Here is a 22468-nt window from a genome sequence, read left to right as displayed (position 1 = left end):
ACTCACATATAAAATGTATAAATAATGAATTTAGAAAACAAAAGTAAAAATAGTCATCGGCTCTCGTAGTCTCATCTTCATTTGAAAATCTCTAAAACATTGTGGGCCCTGTAAAGCAGGAAAACAACGAAAACAATGTTTTATTTTTGCTGAAAGAAAGTGACAATGTTGAAAATTCTGCATTTGGCTCCCGAATTTCCAGGGTTATCTTTGAAAATTCAGTCACCAGGATTTTAAACCAAAAGTTGACTTTTTTGCATTGCTGTAGCACCCAAAAGATTCTTTTCTTTTATCCATTTACCATATCAGGTTGAAATAGAAATGAAGATGGAGCAGTGTATATTTTTTTTCAAATAAAATTCCAAAGTGAAATAGTTTTGAGGGAAAGATTTTCATCAGGTACCGTTTGAATCACAGAATGAAGGAACTATTTTAAGTACGGCCATTGCACAAATGGTTGACTAACTTTTTCATATTTGTCTTTTGATTTCTTTCATTTTATTTGATAAACTTCCCAATAGTTTCATACAAAAACAAATGTTGTCCATATGAAAATATATTTCATTTTTTTATTATTATTATCAAGTTATATACGTATACTATTTCAGGGATCAGCCCAAAAAAAAAAAAAAAAAAAAAGAAAAAAAAAGATAAACATATAACAACCTTCCATGCAAGTTCTTGAATTCAACCAAAAGAATTGGCATAATAACTCCAATAAGAAGAAACTAAGAACTTGGTTGCTTAACACTATTTGCAGAATAGGCCCTGTAGAATATTTAGACACCATTGAACTGGTTTCATATCTGGCTGATACATTATCAGAATGTGTTGACCAATAAAATGTATAAGACCGCTAGAAATTTTGCTAACAAGACCTACACCTTTGTCCCCCATTGTAACTAATAGTTTCATTTTTCTCCCCAACTACTATGTTTGGTGGAAATTTAGAATCATATTTAGACAATTAATTGAAATGCGGGCAAATCATTTGTCAAGTCAAAAACACATGTTGACCCTCTATCTCAGTGTAATTAGTTGGTTTCCCAAGATTGAATACCTCCATTTTTAAGATGAAGTTCATGGCCAAAGAAGTAGTATGACATTATGCTTATCAATTTTTTCTCTTTGTTGCTGAAGTTGCACATGGCTACAAGTCTAAAAGAATTTCACTTTCTGATAATTCTATGTTTGTTGTTCATCCACTTCTCCTTGGCTCAAGATGGAAACCAATTTATTTACAATGGTTTCCAAGGAGCCAATCTGCATCTTGATGGAATCGCAAAAATCCACCCCAATGGTTTATTGCAGCTCACTAACACTTCCAAGCAACAAATGGGTCATGCTTTCTACAGAATTCCTTTAAGTTTCAACACATATTCCTCTGGTTTGATGACGAATCTTTCGTTTTCTACAAATTTCGTATTTGCCATGGTTCCCGAATTGCCAAATCTTGGTGGCCATGGGATAGCCTTCACCATCTCACCAACTATGAATTTCAGCCATGCTCTACAAAGTCAGTTTTTCGGAATATTTAATCCTTCAAACTGGAGCCTCCCTGCAAACCATGTGGTGGCGATTGAGCTAGATACAAGTATGAGTATTGAATTTGAAGACATAGATAAAAACCATGTAGGAGTTGATGTGAACAGCCCGAAATCAATTGAAGCAGCTCCTACAAGTTACTTTTCTGATAAAGAAAGGAAGAATATAAGCTTGGAACTCATAAGTGGAAATCCAATGCAGCTTTGGATAGACTATGATGAAGCAGAAAAAACACTCAATGTGACTATTGCCCCAGTAAAAATTCCAAAGCCAAATCGACCTCTCTTGTCAACAGCCATAGATCTTTCTCAAATTCTTTTGGAATATATGTATGTTGGTTTCTCTTCATCCACTGGCACATTTGCAAGTGACCACTATATTCTTGGATGGAGCTTTAATAAAAGTGGACAAGCACAAAGTCTCGAAATTTCAAAGCTTCCTTCCCTTCCTCCACAAAAAAGAAAGAAAAAGTCATTTAAAATGATTTTGATATTACCTTTAGCAGCTGCAGTTGTCTTGATCATTGTGATTGGAGCCTCTTACTTCATAAGGAGTAAAAAATATGAAGAAGTGCTTGAAGAATGGGAAACAGAATATGGTCCTCACAGATTCTCCTATAAGAATCTCTATAGAGCAACCAACGGCTTCAAGGAAAGGGAGCTCCTTGGAAGAGGTGGTTTTGGAAAGGTTTATAGAGGAAAACTACATAATTCAAACCAGCAGATAGCAGTTAAGAGAGTGTCCCATGATTCAAAACAAGGGATGAAAGAATTTGTTGCTGAAATTGCTAGCATAGGAAGGCTAAGGCATAGAAACTTGGTGCAGCTCCTTGGATATTGCAGGAGAAGAGGAGAACTACTCTTGGTCTATGATTATATGCCCAATGGAAGCCTCGACAAGTTCTTGTTCAACAATGTAAAGCCAAACCTCAATTGGTTTCAAAGATTTAGAATTCTAAAAGGTGTAGCATCTGCTCTTCTTTACCTCCATGAAGAGTGGGAACAAGTAGTTTTGCATAGAGATGTAAAGGCTAGCAATGTTCTATTAGATGCTGATTTAAATGGAAGGCTTGGAGATTTTGGCCTTGCTAGATTGTATGACCATGGTTCCAATCCTCAAACCACTCATGTGGTTGGGACTCTGGGTTATCTGGCTCCTGAGCTTGCCCGAACAGGAAAGGCAACTACCAGCACGGATGTGTTTGCTTTTGGGATTTTTATGCTCGAGGTGGCTTGTGGAAGGAGGCCTACAAACCTACAAGGAGTTCGTGAAGGGGTTATTCTGTTGGATTGGGTCTTGGAATGCTGGAAAGGAGGTGCAATCCTTGATGCTAGTGATCCTAAATTGGAAGGTAATTACTTGACAAAGGAGATGGAGTTGGTTTTGAAACTTGGTCTGCTTTGTTCACACCCTTTGCCGGAAATGAGGCCCAGCATGAGGCAAGTGTTGCAGTATTTCGATGGCGATGCTACTTTGCAGGAAATGCAACCTGATAGTCTTAGTATAAATACATCTACGGAAAGTAATGAAGCATTGCAGTTGGTTATGTCATTTGGTTATTCGTTTGGAAAGTATTCCGCTCATTCCTTGTCAAGTAATGAATCAATCTTGGACAAAACGCGTTAAATTGGCAGATTTTCATTGCTTTGAATGCACTAGACCATGATTTATAGATTGTCAACAATTTAAGGAAGTGAAACTCAAGATCTTAAATTTATGCATGTAAGCTCTTCTATATATATGTCCATACATATATATTTATGAGATTAATACTATATTCTGTCAGATTCATCTTAGTTAAAACGCTGAATTTTGTATCTATGTTTTTGCATAGGCAGAGGAGATGTTCTCTAATGAACCTCTTAATAAACATAACTTGCATTCAGACTGAAAATTTATGATGGGTATTAAGGATCTGCGGAAAATTTTTATATGCTTATATAGGAAAATGGATTTGATACTCTGTATTATTCAACTTCAATGGAAGTTTTTCATCACAATAAGGTGAAAATGGTTAAAATACCAGATTAACCATCTAAACACGAAGATCCAAGAGACTAACTGAATGAGCATGCAGCCTTGCAAATATGATATACCTTAACAAATTGGCAAAGGACATCCCATATTCTTGATAGTTTTTTCACATTACATATGATATGAGGGATATGAATAATGATTCCATGGAAATAGACCGGGGGGAAAAAAAAAAAAAAAAAAAAAAAAAAAGGGTTCAAATCGTAGATTGTTCAATCATTAACACGAAATACAAGACAATCGTACATTACAGTAAGATTTAAGTGTAAATTTTCAAAAAAATTAGGAACATTAATCCATAGATATTTGCTAGCAATATCATGAATTCTTCCCACATGCAGATGGAATATGGATCACTGCCTAGGAAGGCACTAAGGTGGCTTGCCTCAATACTGGCAGCTACCGTTGTCACTCCTAGCAGTTGGGTCAAAGTTTGACGCTGATGGGTCAGTGCAGCCTTCAGGAATTGGTACATTAATTTGTTGGGCTGCTTTCCCTGCAATTAAGAAATTTTACAAGCTTCAACAAACTCCCATGGTAGTCCAAACAACATTGCACAAAAAAGAGAACAGAAATAGACATCATTGGAGCCTCTAGAATAAAGGAGCTAACCATAGAAGGATCCACTTTTGATGGAATCGTCATTTGCGTCCCCAAGTGCTGCCTCGCTCAAGTACTTGTCAGCCAACTGAACTCTCTTCACATTCTGCTGCTCCTGAACAAGCATGTTACCATACTCGAGGAGTTTTTCGAGGGTCATTTTAGGCTGCTCAAAAGTAGGAGGGCCCTCTTTAGAGTTTACAAGCTTCTTTCCAATGCTTTCAACTCCAACACCTGATACCCACTTCCTCACTTCATCATCATATACTCGAGCTCTTAGCGCACCGAAGAAATCTACATAAAGACAGAAAAGTTAGTTCATAGGGGCATCTATTTTCATCAGCTTATAATTTTAAATTGTTCTCTAAAACGTTTATGTCTGTCTGTCTGCTTTTAGGTTCAATGATTTTATAAGCTTGTCATAGAGCATACCAATAGATTGACCAGGGAATGTATCTACAAGCTTGACAATATCCTCAGGGGGAATATTGTCAGTCCTGAAGATTCCAGTGCATACACCAATCCTGTCTTCCCTGGTGGGAGCCCAGTAGAATTTCTCCATACGACCATCACGGATGAGAGGGGCATACAACGTGGAGAAGTCGTTACCAGTGACAATGATGGGGACACGGGGATTTTCCTCCTTGTTGTACATACCAGGAAGCTGGACATTTGTTGGGTTATCAGCAATGTTCATGAGAGTAGCATTCACCATTTGGTTGTTCACAGTGTACTGTGTAGTTCCACCAAGCCTACCAGCACCGGCATCAAGATCATTGATGAAGAGGCAGCACATTTTTCCTTTCTTGATAATGTCAGCAGCCTCACGGTACCTCTGTCTGATCAATTTTGCAGGCTCTCCTGCGTTTCCACTTTCCAATTCTCCAGCACTCATCATGATAGGGCTGAACAATTTTACACAATGTTAATAAGAATGCAAAAAGAGAAACCTATCCTGTAAACAAACAAAGGGAACACCAAGAATCCATAGAACTTTAAACTACTCTCTTCAGTTTCAACTTGGTCCTTAGTAACTAATTGGATAAAGCAAAGCTAAAGCAGAAACTCACTTGATTCCCATCTTGGCAAACACAAGCTCACATTGGAAAGATTTTCCTTGACCTTTTCCTCCCCAAATACCAAGAATGAGAGGAACCTAATGTAATTGAACAGAGTACAAAATAAGCTATATATAATCAAAACCAACATAAAAGAAGAAGAAATTTGCTTGAGAATTTTCCATTCCTTTATATACCTTAATGTTAGGCAATGTCAGGAAGTTCTTTGTGATGTGAACCACCAGTTTGTCCATGAAAGCCGGAGCTATGTAAAACCCATCCATATTGTTATCCATGTATCTGACATAAACATAAATCAGCACTCAAATGAATTAGGTAACTTGCATATTAAAAGGCAAACAAAAAAGAGATCTTGTATAGAATTCTGTGTTATTCTGCTTACTGGCGAAGTCCGGTACTAAGATATTCGTATGAGCTCATGACGGCATAGTGAGTTCCACTCTGCATGGGAGCTTGGAAGAGAGTATCAACCATTCCCTTTCCTCTCGTTATGTCTTGCTGGTCATCAGAAATGTCATAGGCAAGGCCTTGCCATCTGTCCTTGTTAGTCTGCTTCTCCTCATCATATTCAGCAGCCACCTTTAAGTTCCCAGATGCAATCTTCTGGTAGTTGAATCTTGAACCTACCTTCTTCAAGCTACTTCCAAAGAAAGCAGAGCTTGGGACTGAGACTCCAGAAACAGAGCTATTCAAGCTCAACTGCATTTACAAATCACATGAACTTCTTCTCAGGAAAAAAAAAAAAAAAAAGAAACTTCCCTACAAGTCACATAGTTCAATTTCAAACGGTCTTTTTAAAAAAAAAAAAAAAAGAACTAAAGAATCAAAGTAAGTAGTATGAATTAACAAAGCTTTATTGGCACTCATCACTGATGAAACACATAGCAGATATGTAATAGTTCAGTAATTCACTCGAAAAAATATCGTTCAAACGATGGAACAGGAAGAAACAAGAAGACCCATTATAGATCTTCCACAACAAATTTCCAAACAACATTTTTCTGTATGTAAAAAATTAGATGAATCATCCATAAAAGTGATAAAAGAACACATTTGACGAAAAAAAACATGTGACAAAAAGGGTAAAAGTGGTGGGAAAAGAAAGAGTACAGGAGTTCTGTTAACGGTTCCAACAGTTGAAATTGTGGCAGCCATGGCAGTTGAGTTAGTATGATCAAACTTAGCAGCTAAGTCTCAGACTTTCAGTGGTGTGGTGTGGTTTGGGAGGGCACAGAGGACATATAATGAATGGGTTAAAAGGTGGGGGTTTAAGCATGAAGGTCATGAGCTAAACTTGTGGTGCAGTTGATAAAATCCATATTGACCACAGAATTGAGATTGGGGTGAATGACACGAGGCAGCTTCTAAGGCAACCATTAGTTGGCTTGGCTGAAGGACAAAATAGAAAAAGTGAGAGACTGTTCCAGTTTTTTCTACTTTTAAAGCGATGGTCGTGGCTGAGTTTGGGGTTCAAGGTCTTCTCTTCACCACTTATATGGGTTTGTTGTTGATATTTATTTGGTTTTGCGTATTGAATTTGAAACTGCATATTAGTTTTTGTCTTCCATCATGCATGACCAAAACAAAACAAAAACTAAATACTTCAAAATAAAACATGAGAGAGAGAGAGTTTTGTATTTTTTACAAAAAAATATATTCTATATTATAACGTGGTCTTTCCAATATTAGAAAAAAATTTTGCCAAAAAACTGTTTTAATCTTAAATTTAAGTTGTCAATCAAATTCCTGAGGAGAAAGCACAATTTTTAATTTTGCATTGAATTCGTGTCTTCAATTTTCAGTTTTGCTTTTTTTTTCCTTTTTTTTTTTTTTTTTTTTGTTTTTTTCCTGGGAAACCCATAACGAACGCAAGGTGATCGTGAAGTCAAGAAATGAATGGTCAGAAATGTGCCATGGCTATATTTGTCACCGAAATGTGGCTCAGATGTAACCAAAACAAATGAACTTTAATTGGGATGATTCTATTCTTATCAACAATGGAAAATCAATTACACAGCTAAATTTGTGTATGATTATTATGCAACACCTATTAGGCTAGATTAAAATACTAGTAAAATACTCCACGTCTCCATCTATTTCATCTTCAAATTATGGAAACATTTTTTAACCTAAAATCAATGCGACATCCCCCAATGTGTCAACTACAATTTCTTCCTCTTTGTTGTCAGCTATAACGTGAGAAACACATACTCGAAATATTCGAAAAATAAGTAAAAGTAAAAACTTTGAGAAAATGAAGAAAGAGGAATAGATTATTAAAACTATTTTTTTACATTAAATACAATCAACAAAAGGATCTCCAGAGTTATATCTTGTTTGTAACTGGTTCTGGAACCAATTTCAAGAAGTAAAATTTACATCTTAATCATGGTAAATTCTCTTCTGCACTGAGAACCCCCTGAGCTCTAGGTAAATTATAAACTGGTTAATAGCTACTCACTAATATCATTACTCACCACTTACAGTGGCAACTCTTTTGTTTTAACTTGATCTTAAGTTTGAAAGAGAAAAGAGAATATAGACTGTTATACAACAGAACCCAAGACGATATGGCATATAAATGTCCCTTCAAGGTCCCACTGGCATACAATGTTACATACTCACCAATAAATAATCACGTTGCAAGTTCATCATGGTGGTTGTTCTGTTTTATCAGTCATCACTTATTTCAAGATTTTGGATTCTATTTCTTCCAAACTCAAACCTTTGGTTTCTGGAACAGCTAGCACGGTGAACAGAAGTGATATCAAAGCAATAACTCCGAAAAGGAGGAAAAGGTTTTCTGCTCCCAGCAACTCCTGCATGGTCAAGAAGTGTTAATGCAGATTGATACCAATCAGGGCAAACAATGAGAGTTGCGGAAAGGGAAAAACCTGCTTCAACTATGAAAGGTTTATATTCAATATGTTAAGAAGGTTTTATAGTGGATCCATTACCTTTAATGGTGAGAATGCAAAGGTTACAATAGCATTTGAACCGAAGTTAGTAAGAACTGCAAGGCTGATTCCTCTTCCCCTTGTGCGAAGTGGAAAGATTTCAGACACCATAAGCCAACTAATAGGCCCAAATGAAATCTGAAATTGCGTATGAAAATATTTAGTCAATTTCTGAAGCATGTAGAACGCCATTTTAGGAAATTTCAACCCGCTTATTTCACAAAATTCCAATAGCCAAAAGGGAAAAACTTCTTACCTGGTAGCAACCGACATAGAGAAGCAAAGAGACAACTGCAATAAGTGGAAACCCCCCAAGAAATTTGTAGTAAGCAGAAAGAAGAAACAAGGAAAGAGCCTGTGGTGAACAAATGAAAGCAGAATGAGACCGCCCATAATCTTTTTTCCTTTCTTTCTTTTTGAGACAGCTCCCATAATTTTCTTTTGAAAGTAGATCATTTTTCAACACAGAACTAGTAACAGGCTAAGGTAAACAGACTTGAAAAAAAATAAAAAATAAAAAATAAAAAAATAATTGTCTAAATTAGAGTTAGATGCATACAATTCCACTGACACCTCCAATCAGCAATGGTCTTCTACCAAGATCATCAACTTTCAGGACAGCTATCCATGTCATCAATAACTGCAGGAAGATCATAAATCAGTCACACCACCAGAAACAAAAATATGAGGTATATTCCACTCCTAAGTTTTAACTTTAAGATGATAATAACATTTGCACATACCTTGAACAAACCTATTACAACTGAAACTCGGGTGGCATCAGAGGCAGCAGAGAATCCTGCACTCTGGAACAACAACACAACAAAACAACCCCATATAATCAGGTTACTGTAGTAGAAGAATTTAATTTCACAAAATAAAGGTTAGCTTTAGTGATCGATCACCTGCAGAATTGGACCTGCATAATATAACACACTTGGCTGCCCAGTTATCTGTCACAATCATGTAGTAAACTGGCTTAAAGATACTTCATATTCTCTTAATTAGTTGTAATAGTAGAAAAAACACATAAAGATGAAAGCAGTAAGTAATAATAGCAACGAGGAAGAAAAACCTGTTGAAAAAAGACCAAACCTCCACCAATGATGAAGGCTTTCAAACCTGGGCCTTGAAAGACCTCCCAGAAACTACCCTCAGATTCTGCATATGCGGACTTCAATGAAATTAAGGTATCTTCTATTTGACTCTCAGAGACTTTGTCACCAGGAGGCCGACCTCTCAGTTTGCTCAGGGCAAGACTGGCTTTCTCTTTGAGGTCCTGTATATTCCCTTTACCTTGAACTGCCCTGAGAAGTAACCAGCGAGGAGATGGTGGGAGAAGCCACATGCCTAGTCCCATTAATAAAGCAATAGGAGCACTAACTCCATACATGTAGCGCCAACCACCAATGGCATTAATCTGAAAGCTTCCAACAAAATAGCCCAACTGCAAGAAAGTGCATATGGCAGATTGTCTCATTTTAGCAAAGAAAATGGAGAATAGAGAAACCATAAGTATATTATTCAGAATACCAATATTCTTTTAGCAAAGAAAATGGATAATGGAAACCCGCAAGCATATCATTAAAATACCAAGATTCCGAGAACTATAAAAAGCTCTTTCAAAGATACAAGAGTTCCGCGAATTTGAGATGGACAAGTTTCTGCAATATAGAGAGGAGCCCCATGCATGGCCTGTCAATAAGATGCCCAAAGCATGACAAATTACACCATAATACTATCTGACTCTACCATTTACTTCAACAGGAAATTCTTCTGTTTGGTAGGCTTTCATAGGAAGCTTACCAAGCCAATACCAAGGCCATAAAGAAGCCGTCCTACTAAGAGAACACCAAGTCCAGGAGCATACGCAGTTATCAGACCCCCAAGAAGGTATAGTGCAGCTGCTATGATAAGTTCTCTCCTCCTCCCTTACAAGCCAATCAAAGGATTCAAGTAAGAAAACTATCCATGAACAAGCTCCAAACCTCAGATAATGTAAATAAGCAAAGAACATACCAAGCAAATCAGCAATTGGGAACACAAGGAGGGAACCAAGAAGAGCTCCATAGAGGGAACCACTAACCTAGATCAGTGCAATATAACCTTCAAATGACTTTATATAGTATCGGGCAACAGAACTCAAGTAGAGTAAAAATGAGAGCAAGATCATACCACGAGACCAAGTTGAACAGCAGAAAGGTTATACCAACTTATGCCACTTAGCTCAGGAGACTGAAATGATTACATGGTACAATTTTACTCAATATAGAAGCTTTAATGTACTAAATTGGGAAAATAAAAAATAATAATAAAAAATTATCAACTAATAATAGATAAAACTAAAAAAAAAAAAAAATGCCATTTAGGTGAAGGTATACCTGCAATGAAATTGCCGCACCAGAGGTGGCACCAATATCATATCCGAATAACAAACCTCCCAAAGCAGGAAACAAAAACCTAAATTTTCAAGAATTTAATTATCCAAGAAGATTATTATTAGTCTAGTATCTAGATGCTAATAGATTACAAACAAAAAATCCAAACGTTACTAGTCTGGCATCTAGATGCTTGTCATTTGTAAATGATCTAATCATATTTCTTTCTTCAATTTCAGGAGAAGGAAATAGATGTCATTAATCACCATTTGAGCTAAACATTGTATCTACTATTCAAAAGATATTCCTCTTGCTTCCAAAGCAAAAGCAAAGTAAAAGTAAATAGTGTTTGCTTTAGCTAAGGTCAGAGACAAAAGGACTTATAATCTACATCTTGTAACACACAGGGACTTTCAAAAAGATAAACCCCATTTCCTATAGTGGAGAGAATTAACAAGAAATTTAATCAACTTAAAGACTACCCATTTAAAATCCAAAAAAGAACCTTAAATTAGGATAAAATTACAAAAACTTACGGGAAGATTACAGAAAACCAAGAAAATTGTTCCTGGTAACTTGCTTCAGAAACAAGCGACTGAGTTTCGTCCCCTGGTAAGTTCTCTCCCTGAGCTCCAACCTACAAACATACAAAAACATTAGTAACTTCCACAATACAACAAGCGTAGAAGGTAAAAATCCAAATGGGTCCGTCAGTTTTGTGCCTTGACGCTGAACCCTTTGCTGCATCTGAGCCTAGGACCATTGAGATAAGGGAAAATGGCATATTTCGCGCTGCAATGACTGTTACAAGTTGAAGACAAGCCTGAGCTGAAGAGGGTATTTGCAGAAAAAGCTTGCAGCTTCTTAGATTGATGAAATGGAGGGCGCGTCTTTACTAGCTCAAGGTTGAACAGAGGTCCAGTACTTGAAGCACCGCAGGCCATTTGGAAATGGTATAGACAAAGGGAATGATCAGACGGTTAGTCTTTCCCGCTCCATTATCTTCCTTCAGTGTAATTTTTTTTTTTTTTTTCCAATTTGCTACAGTTTTGATGATTATTTTGTTTTGGTTTTGGTTTGGATAGTTTGTTTGACTTGGAATTACATGACTGGTTTAGCTGGGTCTTTCTCTCAAACTCCAATTACATTGGTCCACCATATGAGCAGCCAATTGCTTTGGCAGAATAAAAACGCATTCAATCCGAACCATATCCTCTTATAAACCAATTGTTCCTGTCCATATTTTATAAAGTGATTATAACTATTCCTTCTTTTTTGATAAAAAGTGATTCTAACTATTCCTCGTAATTTAAAAGTTTTTTCGTAGCCAAAAAAAAAAAAAAAAAAAATCCATTTAAAGGTTTTTTATTATTAAAAAAAAAATCTAAGGTTATTCGTTCTACCAAGATCCATATTGCATTTATTTACCAAAAAAAAAGATCCATATTGCATTTATTTTGTATTCCAAAAATGTAATTTAATCATGTTCCTTTGTGGTTTTCGCATTAAAAGCATTTAAAAGAATTAATTCAAGATAAAAATATTTTAATAATGTTTACAGCATGAATTATATGATTTTTAAGCTTGTAGATAAAATATTTAATAATGTTTACAGAGTGAATTATATGTTTTGGCTATCACTATTCCTTTTTAAGTGCTTTTAATGTGAAATCCACTAAAGTAACACATGTAAATTACATTTTTGTAATACAAAATAACGTAAATAGTGATATACTGCAAATTTATTTGGGTCAATTAGATTGCTAATAAAAGCAGTGTCATGTTTAGTACAGTCTAAAAATACAAAATAATAATAATAAGTTTAGGCTTTTTTATTTTATTTTATTTTGTTGCCAAAAGATCCTCTTTATAAATAGCATAAAAAAATTAAGTAAATTTACAAAAGTAAATAAAAGTGAGGAGAAAAAAAAAAAAAAAAAAAAACATAACCGTTTGCTTTTTGACACATAATTAATTTTACCTCAAGATGTTCCATTAATAAGATTGCTGTTGGTGAAGAAGAAACCAGTAAAGGCAAATGCCAGGCGTGCAAGACCAAACTTTTCTCCTTCGTTTTCTCCAGAAAATTAGGTGGAGAAAGCAAAAACAAAAAAACTTGATTAATCTTTAGCTACAAAATGAAAAACTTTTTTTCCTTTAAGATAACCATAAAAATAAAACGTATCCCAAAATAATTATCTAGAATATTAGAAGGCTATTAGCAAACCCAAAAAAAAGGACTACCTTCCTTTTTGTGTTAATATTCAGTAAATGACCGTTCCTTGTTTAACTGTCATTCAAAAATAATTTCCCTTTTCTTTTTTTTTTTTGACCATTTACTTCAGTAACTGACCCTCCCCTATTTTTAGGAACCCAAAGAAAAAGTCCTAATTTCACCACCAATTTAGTCCATTCTCTTTCTACTCTCATAACTTTCTAAAACGTTTTCATGCACACCCAATAAAACCCAATACCACGCTCATATCAAATATTTATTTTTATATATTGTGGCTCTGTTTGAGACAGAATTAAAGTTGATTAATTTGAAGAAGTTTTTTGGAGAAAGGTTTTGTATTATACAATTCAGACAAACATATTATTAATGGAGATGATCAACGGGCAAAAAGAAGCCAAAGGATGGAAACCTCCTACCAGGCTACAGAAGAAAGCCCCAGCAAGTCTCAAGCTTGATCAAGTTCCCACCTCTGCTGCCAATGATTCCTTCAATGAAACTTCAAAGGCCATTCCTTTGCTATCCCCGCTTGTTCTGTCGCCACAACCATTGCCTGAGATGCTGGAGAAAAGGAGGTTTGGATGTGCAGCAGACCAACATGATGTTGAAGACAAGAGATCAGAAGCAGTGCCTTTACCTGCAGATGGTTGGCAACACCCGGCTGTGCCAACAACATTCACAGATCCTTCATCTTTGTTTGCTTTCTTTCAGTCACAGTGCGTAATCGTCAACCCGGCACAGTGAGATGGAAACTCAATTAAAGACTAGTTCTTCGACTCTACAATTGGGTGTCAAAATTTTCCAACTTTTTTTTTTCTTTTTCTTTTTTATTTCTTCAGAGTTGGGATATGTTGTCCGTCCTAGAATGACAATGTAAATGGTTTTGGGAGTCATAGTTGATGTGATATATAAATATGTTGTAAAGGGTGAGGCTTGTTTGCATTTTCCTGTGTTATACGAAACATTTTCTTTGAATTCCTCAGACCACTCTATTTGTTCTATATAATACAACATGAGATCAGGTTTTAGGCCAAGAGAATTATTCGACAAAAATAAACATATATAAACTGCTGCAGAACTCTTGTCATCTGCAGTGGCATGAAAGAGAGTGAAATAGTTAAAGAATTAGCCTTGTTACAAGATTTCGGTGGCAGAGTCTCACATTGCAAATCCTAGTAGATTTAGATGTCCGTTAATTACAATTAAAGGATTACATACTTGCCCTTTTTAAGTGTTTATTTAGGAGGTGGTCAATTATATACCACCAAAAACAAGCCAACAAGAAGCAAATTGTTTTCATAAGCCAACTAACCAGCCCTTCATATTTTCTTTACTGTGAGTTGTGATTTAAATAATAATATATAAATAATAAAATTTTAAAAAACAAAAAGTTAAATACATAATATGCAATGCAATTCATAAATTAACCAAAAAGTTCTCAAGTATACAGAGTATATTGAATCTCATATTCCATTACAGAATTTGTAAAACTCCTGGAAATGCCTCGAGCGATCATCCATTTCTAAAAGGCCGAAAAAGCTCACCCATTATATACAGCAGGCCAACATCCATCCCAATCTTAAAATAGTATTAACCATGTCTTTCTCTCCCCTCAACCTTTCACTTAATAACAATTAATAAAGTAAAATCACGAAACACCGAACGAGACCTCTGGATTTTGCTCTGGCCAAGACAACAGCCACTAATTGGCAAAACAGATTTTTTTCCCAACAAAATCAGAAGTCAAATTCTCCTGTTGCCTGCAGTAATACGGAAGCATTCAGTGAGAACACCAAGGCACAGGACAAGACAAAAAGGGCATGTCATAGAACACCAATAATTAATTAAGGTAAAACAAACCTTATTAAACAGAATATCCTTATTGTTTATGTGCATAATGCCATCTTTCAGGGTGCATTTCCACCTACTCTTGGTGCGTGTTACCTAACCAAACCAATACAAGATATGGTAAACCATTGGAGAAGAAAAAGCGAAAACAGACTTAAGCAAATATTCAATTTGTCAAAAATGAACAGTACACAGAGAGAGTTACCTTGTCAAACTGAGCCAAAACTAAATGTTGTGTATTGAGCTCCTCTCCTTGGTCCACATCATCCAATTCATCGTCATCATTTTCATTCAATGGGGGCTCATCATCATCATCCTCGACAGCATCATTTTGAGCAGGAGCAACAGGAGTGCTAGCCGGAACGTCTGGAGGAAAAAGAGAAGGTGATTCAACATCAGATGGATTTTAAACACAAACTTATCCATTTTCAAAGGTAAACAAAACAATGCCAATTTTTATCATAAGATTTACCATTAGGAGCAGGTGTGTTTGCTATATTGTAGTCTTCATTGTAGACTCCTTGATAGTTGTATATCTGCAGGATATAATGTTGGGAAAAAGAAACAGTTAGTACGAACCAGAAAATTTCAATATATAAATAAGACAGTAGGGGGAGAGATAAAAGAGTAGAACACCCTGATGGTTCATCATCAAAGTTTCAAAGTTCATATCAAGTGACGCACCATAATGCATCTCAATTAATCACAAAATTAAAAGGAAAGATGAAAGACTTCGAATCTGCAAATTTGACAACATCCAATTAACAGTTAAATGCTACTAGAAAACCAACCACAACTCAAAAGCTGAAAAATCCACATTCATGACTTAAGTCAACAATTCAAATGGAATTTGCAGTTTATACATCTTAGGCTCTCTCAACAACAACTATATCAATAAAATCCATTAATTGCCATACTCTTGCCTGTTGAACAGGCAAACTGCTCCACAAGTTTCCCCCAAAAAAAAAAAAAAAAAAAAAAAAAAGAGGCAATGCCATTACATTTTTTCTGCCTCACATTGATCCCTTTGAGGGCAAAAAGTTTAGTCCTTCAGCTAGCAAATGAAGCAATGAATCTATGTTTATTGCAACACATGCTACTTCTACATCAAGTTCAAAAAGAACATCCACTAAGTAACAGATAAATGCAGAAACCAAATGACTTTTGACATATCTACTATTGGAAAGACAGCAATAATAAGAAAAAACTTACAACCATTATTTATTTAAAAAATCAGAAACTAAAGACCTAAGAAATATTTTCAGCACTACCAAAAGTTTCTATTCATCCCAGATACACCCATATATTTTTAAAGGATTTTAACTTAAAAATAAATAAACACTGCACCCACACACATACACATTTAAAAAGATAGCATTGATGTGAATGCACCAGTTGTGGAACCACACTTACATTAGGAGTAGAAAGCACATCATCATAGGGATCAGGAATGGGCCCATCAAGTTGAGGAATCTTTGAGGATGCCCTTGCAACACGTGCTGACATCTCACTATTTGCAAACCTAACAAGGGAAGAGCTTCCTCCACTTACCTGAAAGGTTAAAATTATGTTATCTTAATACCCAATCTACAATACAAATAAATAATCCTGGTATAAAAATATCAATTCACATTCCAAATAAACAAATCAATGTAAAATTGTAGCTCAAAGCTATGGTACTCCCAAAAGAAAAAGTGGAGAAAACTGCTCTAACTACCTAAATTGTACCTAGCAATCAAACTAGGAGCCCCCAACTAAAATATTTGTGATGTTAATTAGCTTCCAAGTGTGTGCAAGTGCAAATCTTCTTCATTATGATAAACAAAACACTACGCCGTAGAGAATATATTAACATAGTATTTAATAAGATTTGAACCATCTAAATTTCATCCAAACCCTTCACCACGCCCTAGACAATTAGAATGTATGTAACAGTCACAATTAGCAAACAACCCTGATCATTAATCTGGACATGCATAAACAGATACACAACTATTATATGCAAAACAAGAGCAAGCTCATTCAATCATAATATCAATGATGGCAAAGTAAAGAAAAATCATCAGCTTTGACTAGGAAAAAAAAAATTATAAAATGTGCCTAAATTGCTCAAAGATTTACTTAGCAGGGTGGCACCTGCTTCATGCTTGGCCATTAAAAGATTTGTTACCTAGAGGAGAACAGAGAACACAGCAAGCACTAGAGCAGAAGTCACCCCCAGCATAAAGAGACAGTTTTTACTACTGCTTTTGATTGCAAGGCTAGCTTTTGCCTTACAGGAATGGATTAGGTTGGCAGGAAAGAAAAGTTTCACTGAATATCAGACCACATGGCAACTTTGTTGAACATATGCAATACCAATGAAACATTCTAATACCCAACAAACAAAGTTCATCTCAGTGGATGAAAAACTGCTCATTTTGAAAGACGTTGTTGGTATGATCTAAAACCAAAAGATTATGACTTAAAAGGAATTTGGCAACCAGATCAAATGAACAAAGGACCATAAGTACCCTTAAAACTTATCACTAAAATTCAAAACAATATGTGAGCATTTGCTAAATCACAATGCATAAATACATTCCTATATCAATACACCAAAATCTATTTGACCTTTTTCCACTTTCATCACCTCCTAGTTGAGCATCATCTCATTGTCCATGCTACAGCCTCATCACCCCATAATGTCGGATTCCATAAACAGATATACATAAGACAATCCAATCAATAACAAAGGCAGTTAATCTACATTAAGCCCAAGGTAATGGTGTTCAAGAGTTCAAAGTGCCATAGATGGTTTCTAATTCAACGAGCAACCAAAATTTGTTTCTCCTGACTCATTCAATTCTAGGACCAAACCCATGGTACACCAAACTGTTAACTACTGGCAACTATCTGTCTTCTTTCAAAATAATTGACATCCAAATCCTTATTACATCCAAAGGTTAATCATTTTACCAAAGAACCAACCAAATTTTCATATTCAAATGTCACAATCCTTTTAAGGGAGCAAACGCACTCCAGATTCAACAGATAACTGTAATCAACCAGTCAGTTCTAGTGCCCAAGACCCCACTAAGCCACATATTTATTACCTAAGCTCTTAACAAGCATCCACGATGGTGACAAAAATTAAACATATAATGTGGCGTGGAGCCTATATGATAAATATGAAGTTTCCGACCAAACACTTGCACAATGAGTTACCCATTGAGAAATTGACCACTTTAGATTTAGAAAGAAGAACATTTTAACAGTGCTGATACTAGCACTATTTTTTGTGATAGGCTGGCAATAGTCACATAGGATTTATCAAAATTGTACGTTTTGACCCCAAAAAAATTTGACAAAGGTAGATGGGTAGTACAAAAAGATGATGGCAATGCATTTTAAGATATATATGCCTTCAGATGCCAATGAAATTCCAAAGGGAAAACTAATTTTAACATTGAAGATAAAGAACTCTTCATATATGGACTATAGATTCCTTGTAGGGTAACAAAGGTCCAACTACATCCTTCGTTAACTACTATCAATCAGCATAAAAAATGCATGCTAATGTCAAAATATAGTTGAATAGAGAAACAATAATCCACAAACAATTAGTAGATGTGAAAAACTAGCCTCAGAATCGCAGCCCTGAATTAAGAAGCAATATCAGAGTAGCCATAATGATGTCCAGGAATAGCATGGTAAAGAGAGCACAGGTAAAGAAAATGTGAAATTTGCATTCGTATTCTTTTTTTAACAGTAATTATGATATTCCTTCAGAAACCATAGACAAGTTGGTCACAAGCATCTGGTGCTATCTATGTCCTACAACATGTTATGACACTATCACACTAAGTCTAGCAAAAAACCATGAGGAAGGACATTTTGAGCTACAACTTCTATATTAAAGTGCAGCCTTTGAGCAACAAGGCTTCCTTTCCACTCACGTCTCTCAACCTCTCTTTAAATTATTCAAGTTTGTAAAAATGATACGATCAGCCTGCACACACAGAACATGGAATGACAATGGTATTTAATTTTCATATCTTTTATCAACATAGAATTGCAACCTACCCATTGGTAAAGCAGCTAAATGTATTTGAAATAATGCTAATGAATAACAAAACTAGATTGAACTATGATAGAGAAATTAAAACCTAAACTCTAAGCTAAAGAAACAACTATAAGGGAGAGATACAAATAGAATATTTTTTCTTTTGATGTATACATCTCGAATGAAAATAACTTCTTCTTTTTTATTTTTCTTTTTTTTGTTTCTCTTTTTGGGAATTTATAAGCTAACAAAATCATTCTCAACCCATAAAAAGGAAGGGCAAGAGAGGAGGAGAGAAGAGACACCAGAATGGAGAAATTCTATGATTCAGAGGAAAGTAGCAAGGATAGCAAGGAACAACAAACTAGGGAAACCTTAAGACAACATAAACATGCATGCATTAAGTTCTAAAAACTCTCTTAATATAAAACAATAATTAATATTGGGGAAAACAAAGAAGACAAACCTCAATCTCAAAAAAATCAGGAGCCGAATCTCCAGCTCCATCTTGCTGAGGTATAAATCCACCAGCTGGATATTGTGAAGGAAATTCTTCGCGTTTTCTCTTTCCAGAAGACATCGTGAAGAAGTCCTGGATTTTCTCCAACATTAAGACAATTGATTAACTATGATGGTATCATCTTGAATTGGGATTCTATCTCCTTGACAAGGTACACTTAAAAATGCAACTTTGAGAGAAGGCAAACACAATAGTCGCCCAAAATGTTTTAACCATGAGTTTCTTCAAACTAGAAGCCAGTTATTTTTCTGCATTTTCTAGATGATTTGTACAGGGATTACCTGGGTCGGAGTTTGATGAGAGTTTCCTCTATCCACCTCCTCCCGCCCTTCCACATAAGCTGCATAAATATTTATTACTACAGAACTATTGAAAGTAAATAATAGATCCAAAAATAATATCATGCTTACCGATGTTAACATCGAGTGAACCACGCTGATTCATCCAGGGAGAAGGAGGTTGCTGCAGCAAGAACATAGAAAATTACCGTTAAAAGACCTAACAACGTTTAGCCACTCCGTGCATACACCTCGTCTAAGTAGATTTCCAATACTAAACCACTCACAAAGATAACACTAAAACACAATGGTGAAAAAGTCAACTTTACCATGTATGGGCTAGGTCTTCCAGATTTCGTTTCAGCGTTGTTGTTATTGCCGCTGCCACCACCAGCAGCAGTATCATTTCCAGGTGCAGTATAGTCATGAGGTCCAGTGGGAATATTGTACACACCATCCCCACTTCCAGGCAAAGGTGTTTGTATGGGAGTCTGTAATGGCGTCTGCGTTTTCAAATTTTACATCAACAGCAACACCAAGACCCAATTCAATATTTATAATTCAAAAGAGGTCCAAATACTCACTGGAGGAAAGAGTATCTCAGCTGTTGGAGTTTCATACTCCTCAGTCCCTTCATAGGGCATATTGAGATCGTGAACTGGAGTAACTGGACCACCAGGTGTGGGCTTTTGAGCTGAGGACCTATCTATGGGATCATTCACTACACCCGCTTGCATCATCTTTGCCTCCCATGTCTGCAAATTGCCCAATAATAAACAATTATCAGTGAAACCATAGCTAAAATAGAATCATGTAAAAGCAATTAAACCCTCATAATCATAAAAGAATTCCAAAACCCTAAAAAAACTGATCGGATCGAACCCATAAACCAGTCAACTAAAAACACCCCAGCGGCTTCAAAATCCATAACATCAAAAATAAAAAATAAAAAAGGAAAAAAATTCCATGAACGCTCAGACTTAGACCCATCACAGATGAAGAAGAAATTAAATTTTTTTAAAGGGAAAATTATAGAAATTACTCCTTGAAGTTCCTTGAGAACGTCTTCTCCTGGGCCGTTGTTGATGAACTCCTCGCGAACCTTGTTGATCACATCCTCGATGACACTGACATAGACACTGCTCGTCAAAGACGTCATTTTTCTTTTGATGCTTCCTTTTTCCGTCTACCTCCGACTCCACCCCCTCGAAAAAAAAAAAAAAAATCGAATATCTAAAATTTTCTCGGAAAAACCGGATAGAAAAATTTTTCAGAGTAGAAAATCGAAAAAACTAAGGAATCGAAGCATGGAATAAGGGGCTTTCGGTCGAGAAAATGGACAGAGAATTGAAAGGACTCTAGGGTTTGAGGGATTGGAGTGAGAGAGAGAGAGAGACAGAGAGAGAGAGAGAGAATGGCGAGAGAGAAGAGAGAGAAGGCGGACCAGAACTGGAGAATAAAGAGTGGAATATAAATAGGTTTGCATCCGATTATAAGCGTGGGTCCACGTGTCGAGATCTGCACGCCCTGATAGTTCGGGCATCCTCTTTTCTGGAATAGCTTATAGCCGTGCGTACAACCCCCTCTATCTCTCTCTCTCTCTCTCTCTCTCTCTCTCTTTTCCTTAGCATCAATCACATAAACGTTTTGATTTTTTATTTTGATTTTTAATTATTTAGGCCTAAGTTCGGTTGTCTCGATGAGGATGGTAACTATGACATAACACACAAATCCAGATCCAATCTTCACCGAAATGAATCTTGCCCGTCCATCCATCCACCAGTGGGATCCATCTCCTTCCCACTTGCACCTCTTCGATCCAACGGTTGACATCAATCATCTCAACATTTGTCTGCTTTTTATTTTTGCTCTTTTATAACTTTCTTTTTTTTTCTTTTTTTCTTTTTTTATTGGACAATTGACATCTTCTTGTCTTAGGCAGACCGCAGCTGATTCAATTTTTTTATCATTTCAAATACAATTTTTGTTCTTTTCAAAAAAAAAAATTACAATTTTTGTTTCTCAAATTTTCAATTATATACAAATATTTTTTTAAAAATTGTTTCCAAACACAAAACCAAATTGTGACACTGACTCACCGTCTTTTTTTTGATATTTATTTTTTTTATAAATTTATTTTATCTATTTCTCTGTATTATCTAAAATGTTTAAAAATTATATTTGTTGAAATTTACAAATTATTATTTTTAAGATATTTAACTAATATACTGTTTTTTAACTTACCAAGCTGTAGTAACACTTAGTTTGATATTTCTATAGTTTCTAAAAAAACTTAACTTATAGAGTAAAAATAATCGGTTAAATATTTGATAAATTATTATTTCATAAGTATTGTATAATTCAAAACTAATTTTTATGTGTTCGGTAAATAACAATATTTAATTACTATTACAGTATATAATAACTTAAAAATATATTATTTATTATCATTTATTTACTTATAGCTATACTAATTATATTTTTACTATTATAACCAATAATGCTAAATACTTAGCACAATTTTTATATCAAAACCATAGTAAATGTTGATGATAAAAAAAAATACTATAGTAAATGGAAAAGAAATAAAAAAAAAATGTTGATCATGAAGCTGCTCAATAAAATAGTAATAGATGTAGGACAATATGATATTAATTTTTTAATAAAAGTTAAAATTTATATTTTAATTATTAATAATTAAAAAAAGCTAAAATCAAAATCTTGAAAACTAATAAATTTTTATAAAACAATTTCTTAAAATTTAATGAATATCTAACGTAGCTTTAGATTCTTCAATAATCATTTTTGAAGCTCTAAAATCAATCTCAAATGAAGCCTAATACTGCTTTGAATTAGAAAACAAGTACATTTATGGTGATTTATTTCATTATTGTAAAGTTTACAAGATTGTTCTTCTTTTTTTGGATTGCACCTAAGAATAAAATTGTGTA

The 22468-nt window shown here is 35.2% G+C and overlaps 5 protein-coding genes across 5 annotated transcripts; 2 read left to right on the top strand and 3 right to left on the bottom strand.

Moving 5' to 3' along the window:
- Window positions 1–986: 986 nt before the first annotated feature.
- Window positions 987–3868, top strand: LOC107411010 (L-type lectin-domain containing receptor kinase SIT2-like). Its single transcript, XM_016018514.4, has one exon. It carries the CDS (start codon window positions 1108–1110, stop codon window positions 3169–3171), a length of 2064 nt encoding a protein of 687 aa, XP_015874000.3. The 5' UTR covers window positions 987–1107; the 3' UTR covers window positions 3172–3868.
- On the bottom strand, window positions 3772–6413 carry LOC107411034 (ribulose bisphosphate carboxylase/oxygenase activase, chloroplastic-like). Its single transcript, NM_001323854.1, is given in 7 exon segments — window positions 3772–4075; window positions 4192–4473; window positions 4612–5084; window positions 5250–5335; window positions 5435–5537; window positions 5641–5957; window positions 6369–6413. Coding segments are annotated over 7 exon segments (1416 nt in total). The 3' UTR covers window positions 3772–3965.
- A 1100-nt stretch (window positions 6414–7513) lies between these two features.
- On the bottom strand, window positions 7514–11778 carry LOC107411016 (D-xylose-proton symporter-like 3, chloroplastic). Its single transcript, XM_016018519.4, has 14 exons — window positions 11316–11778; window positions 11130–11230; window positions 10597–10675; window positions 10391–10450; window positions 10235–10301; window positions 10022–10146; window positions 9809–9910; window positions 9291–9662; window positions 9121–9168; window positions 8959–9021; window positions 8775–8855; window positions 8472–8570; window positions 8216–8353; window positions 7514–8077 (listed from the first exon to the last, which is right to left on the bottom strand). Exons 1-14 carry the CDS (start codon window positions 11535–11537, stop codon window positions 7943–7945), a joined length of 1692 nt encoding a protein of 563 aa, XP_015874005.3. The 5' UTR covers window positions 11538–11778; the 3' UTR covers window positions 7514–7942.
- A 913-nt stretch (window positions 11779–12691) lies between these two features.
- Window positions 12692–13801, top strand: LOC107411018 (uncharacterized). The gene has a single exon (XM_016018521.4). It carries the CDS (start codon window positions 13196–13198, stop codon window positions 13568–13570), a length of 375 nt encoding a protein of 124 aa, XP_015874007.1. The 5' UTR covers window positions 12692–13195; the 3' UTR covers window positions 13571–13801.
- Window positions 13802–14217: 416 nt separating this feature from the next.
- LOC107411017 (uncharacterized) lies at window positions 14218–21113 on the bottom strand. The gene is made up of 11 exons (XM_016018520.4): window positions 20560–21113; window positions 20102–20272; window positions 19847–20020; window positions 19650–19701; window positions 19521–19579; window positions 19186–19311; window positions 16088–16225; window positions 15147–15210; window positions 14880–15040; window positions 14687–14770; window positions 14218–14586 (listed from the first exon to the last, which is right to left on the bottom strand). Exons 1-11 carry the CDS (start codon window positions 20674–20676, stop codon window positions 14563–14565), a joined length of 1170 nt encoding a protein of 389 aa, XP_015874006.2. The 5' UTR covers window positions 20677–21113; the 3' UTR covers window positions 14218–14562.
- Window positions 21114–22468: the final 1355 nt, after the last annotated feature.

Source organism: Ziziphus jujuba, chromosome 10 (genome assembly GCF_031755915.1).
Source record: "Ziziphus jujuba cultivar Dongzao chromosome 10, ASM3175591v1".
Lineage (NCBI taxonomy): Eukaryota > Viridiplantae > Streptophyta > Magnoliopsida > Rosales > Rhamnaceae > Ziziphus > Ziziphus jujuba.
This window is presented reverse-complemented; position numbering and strand designations above follow the sequence as displayed.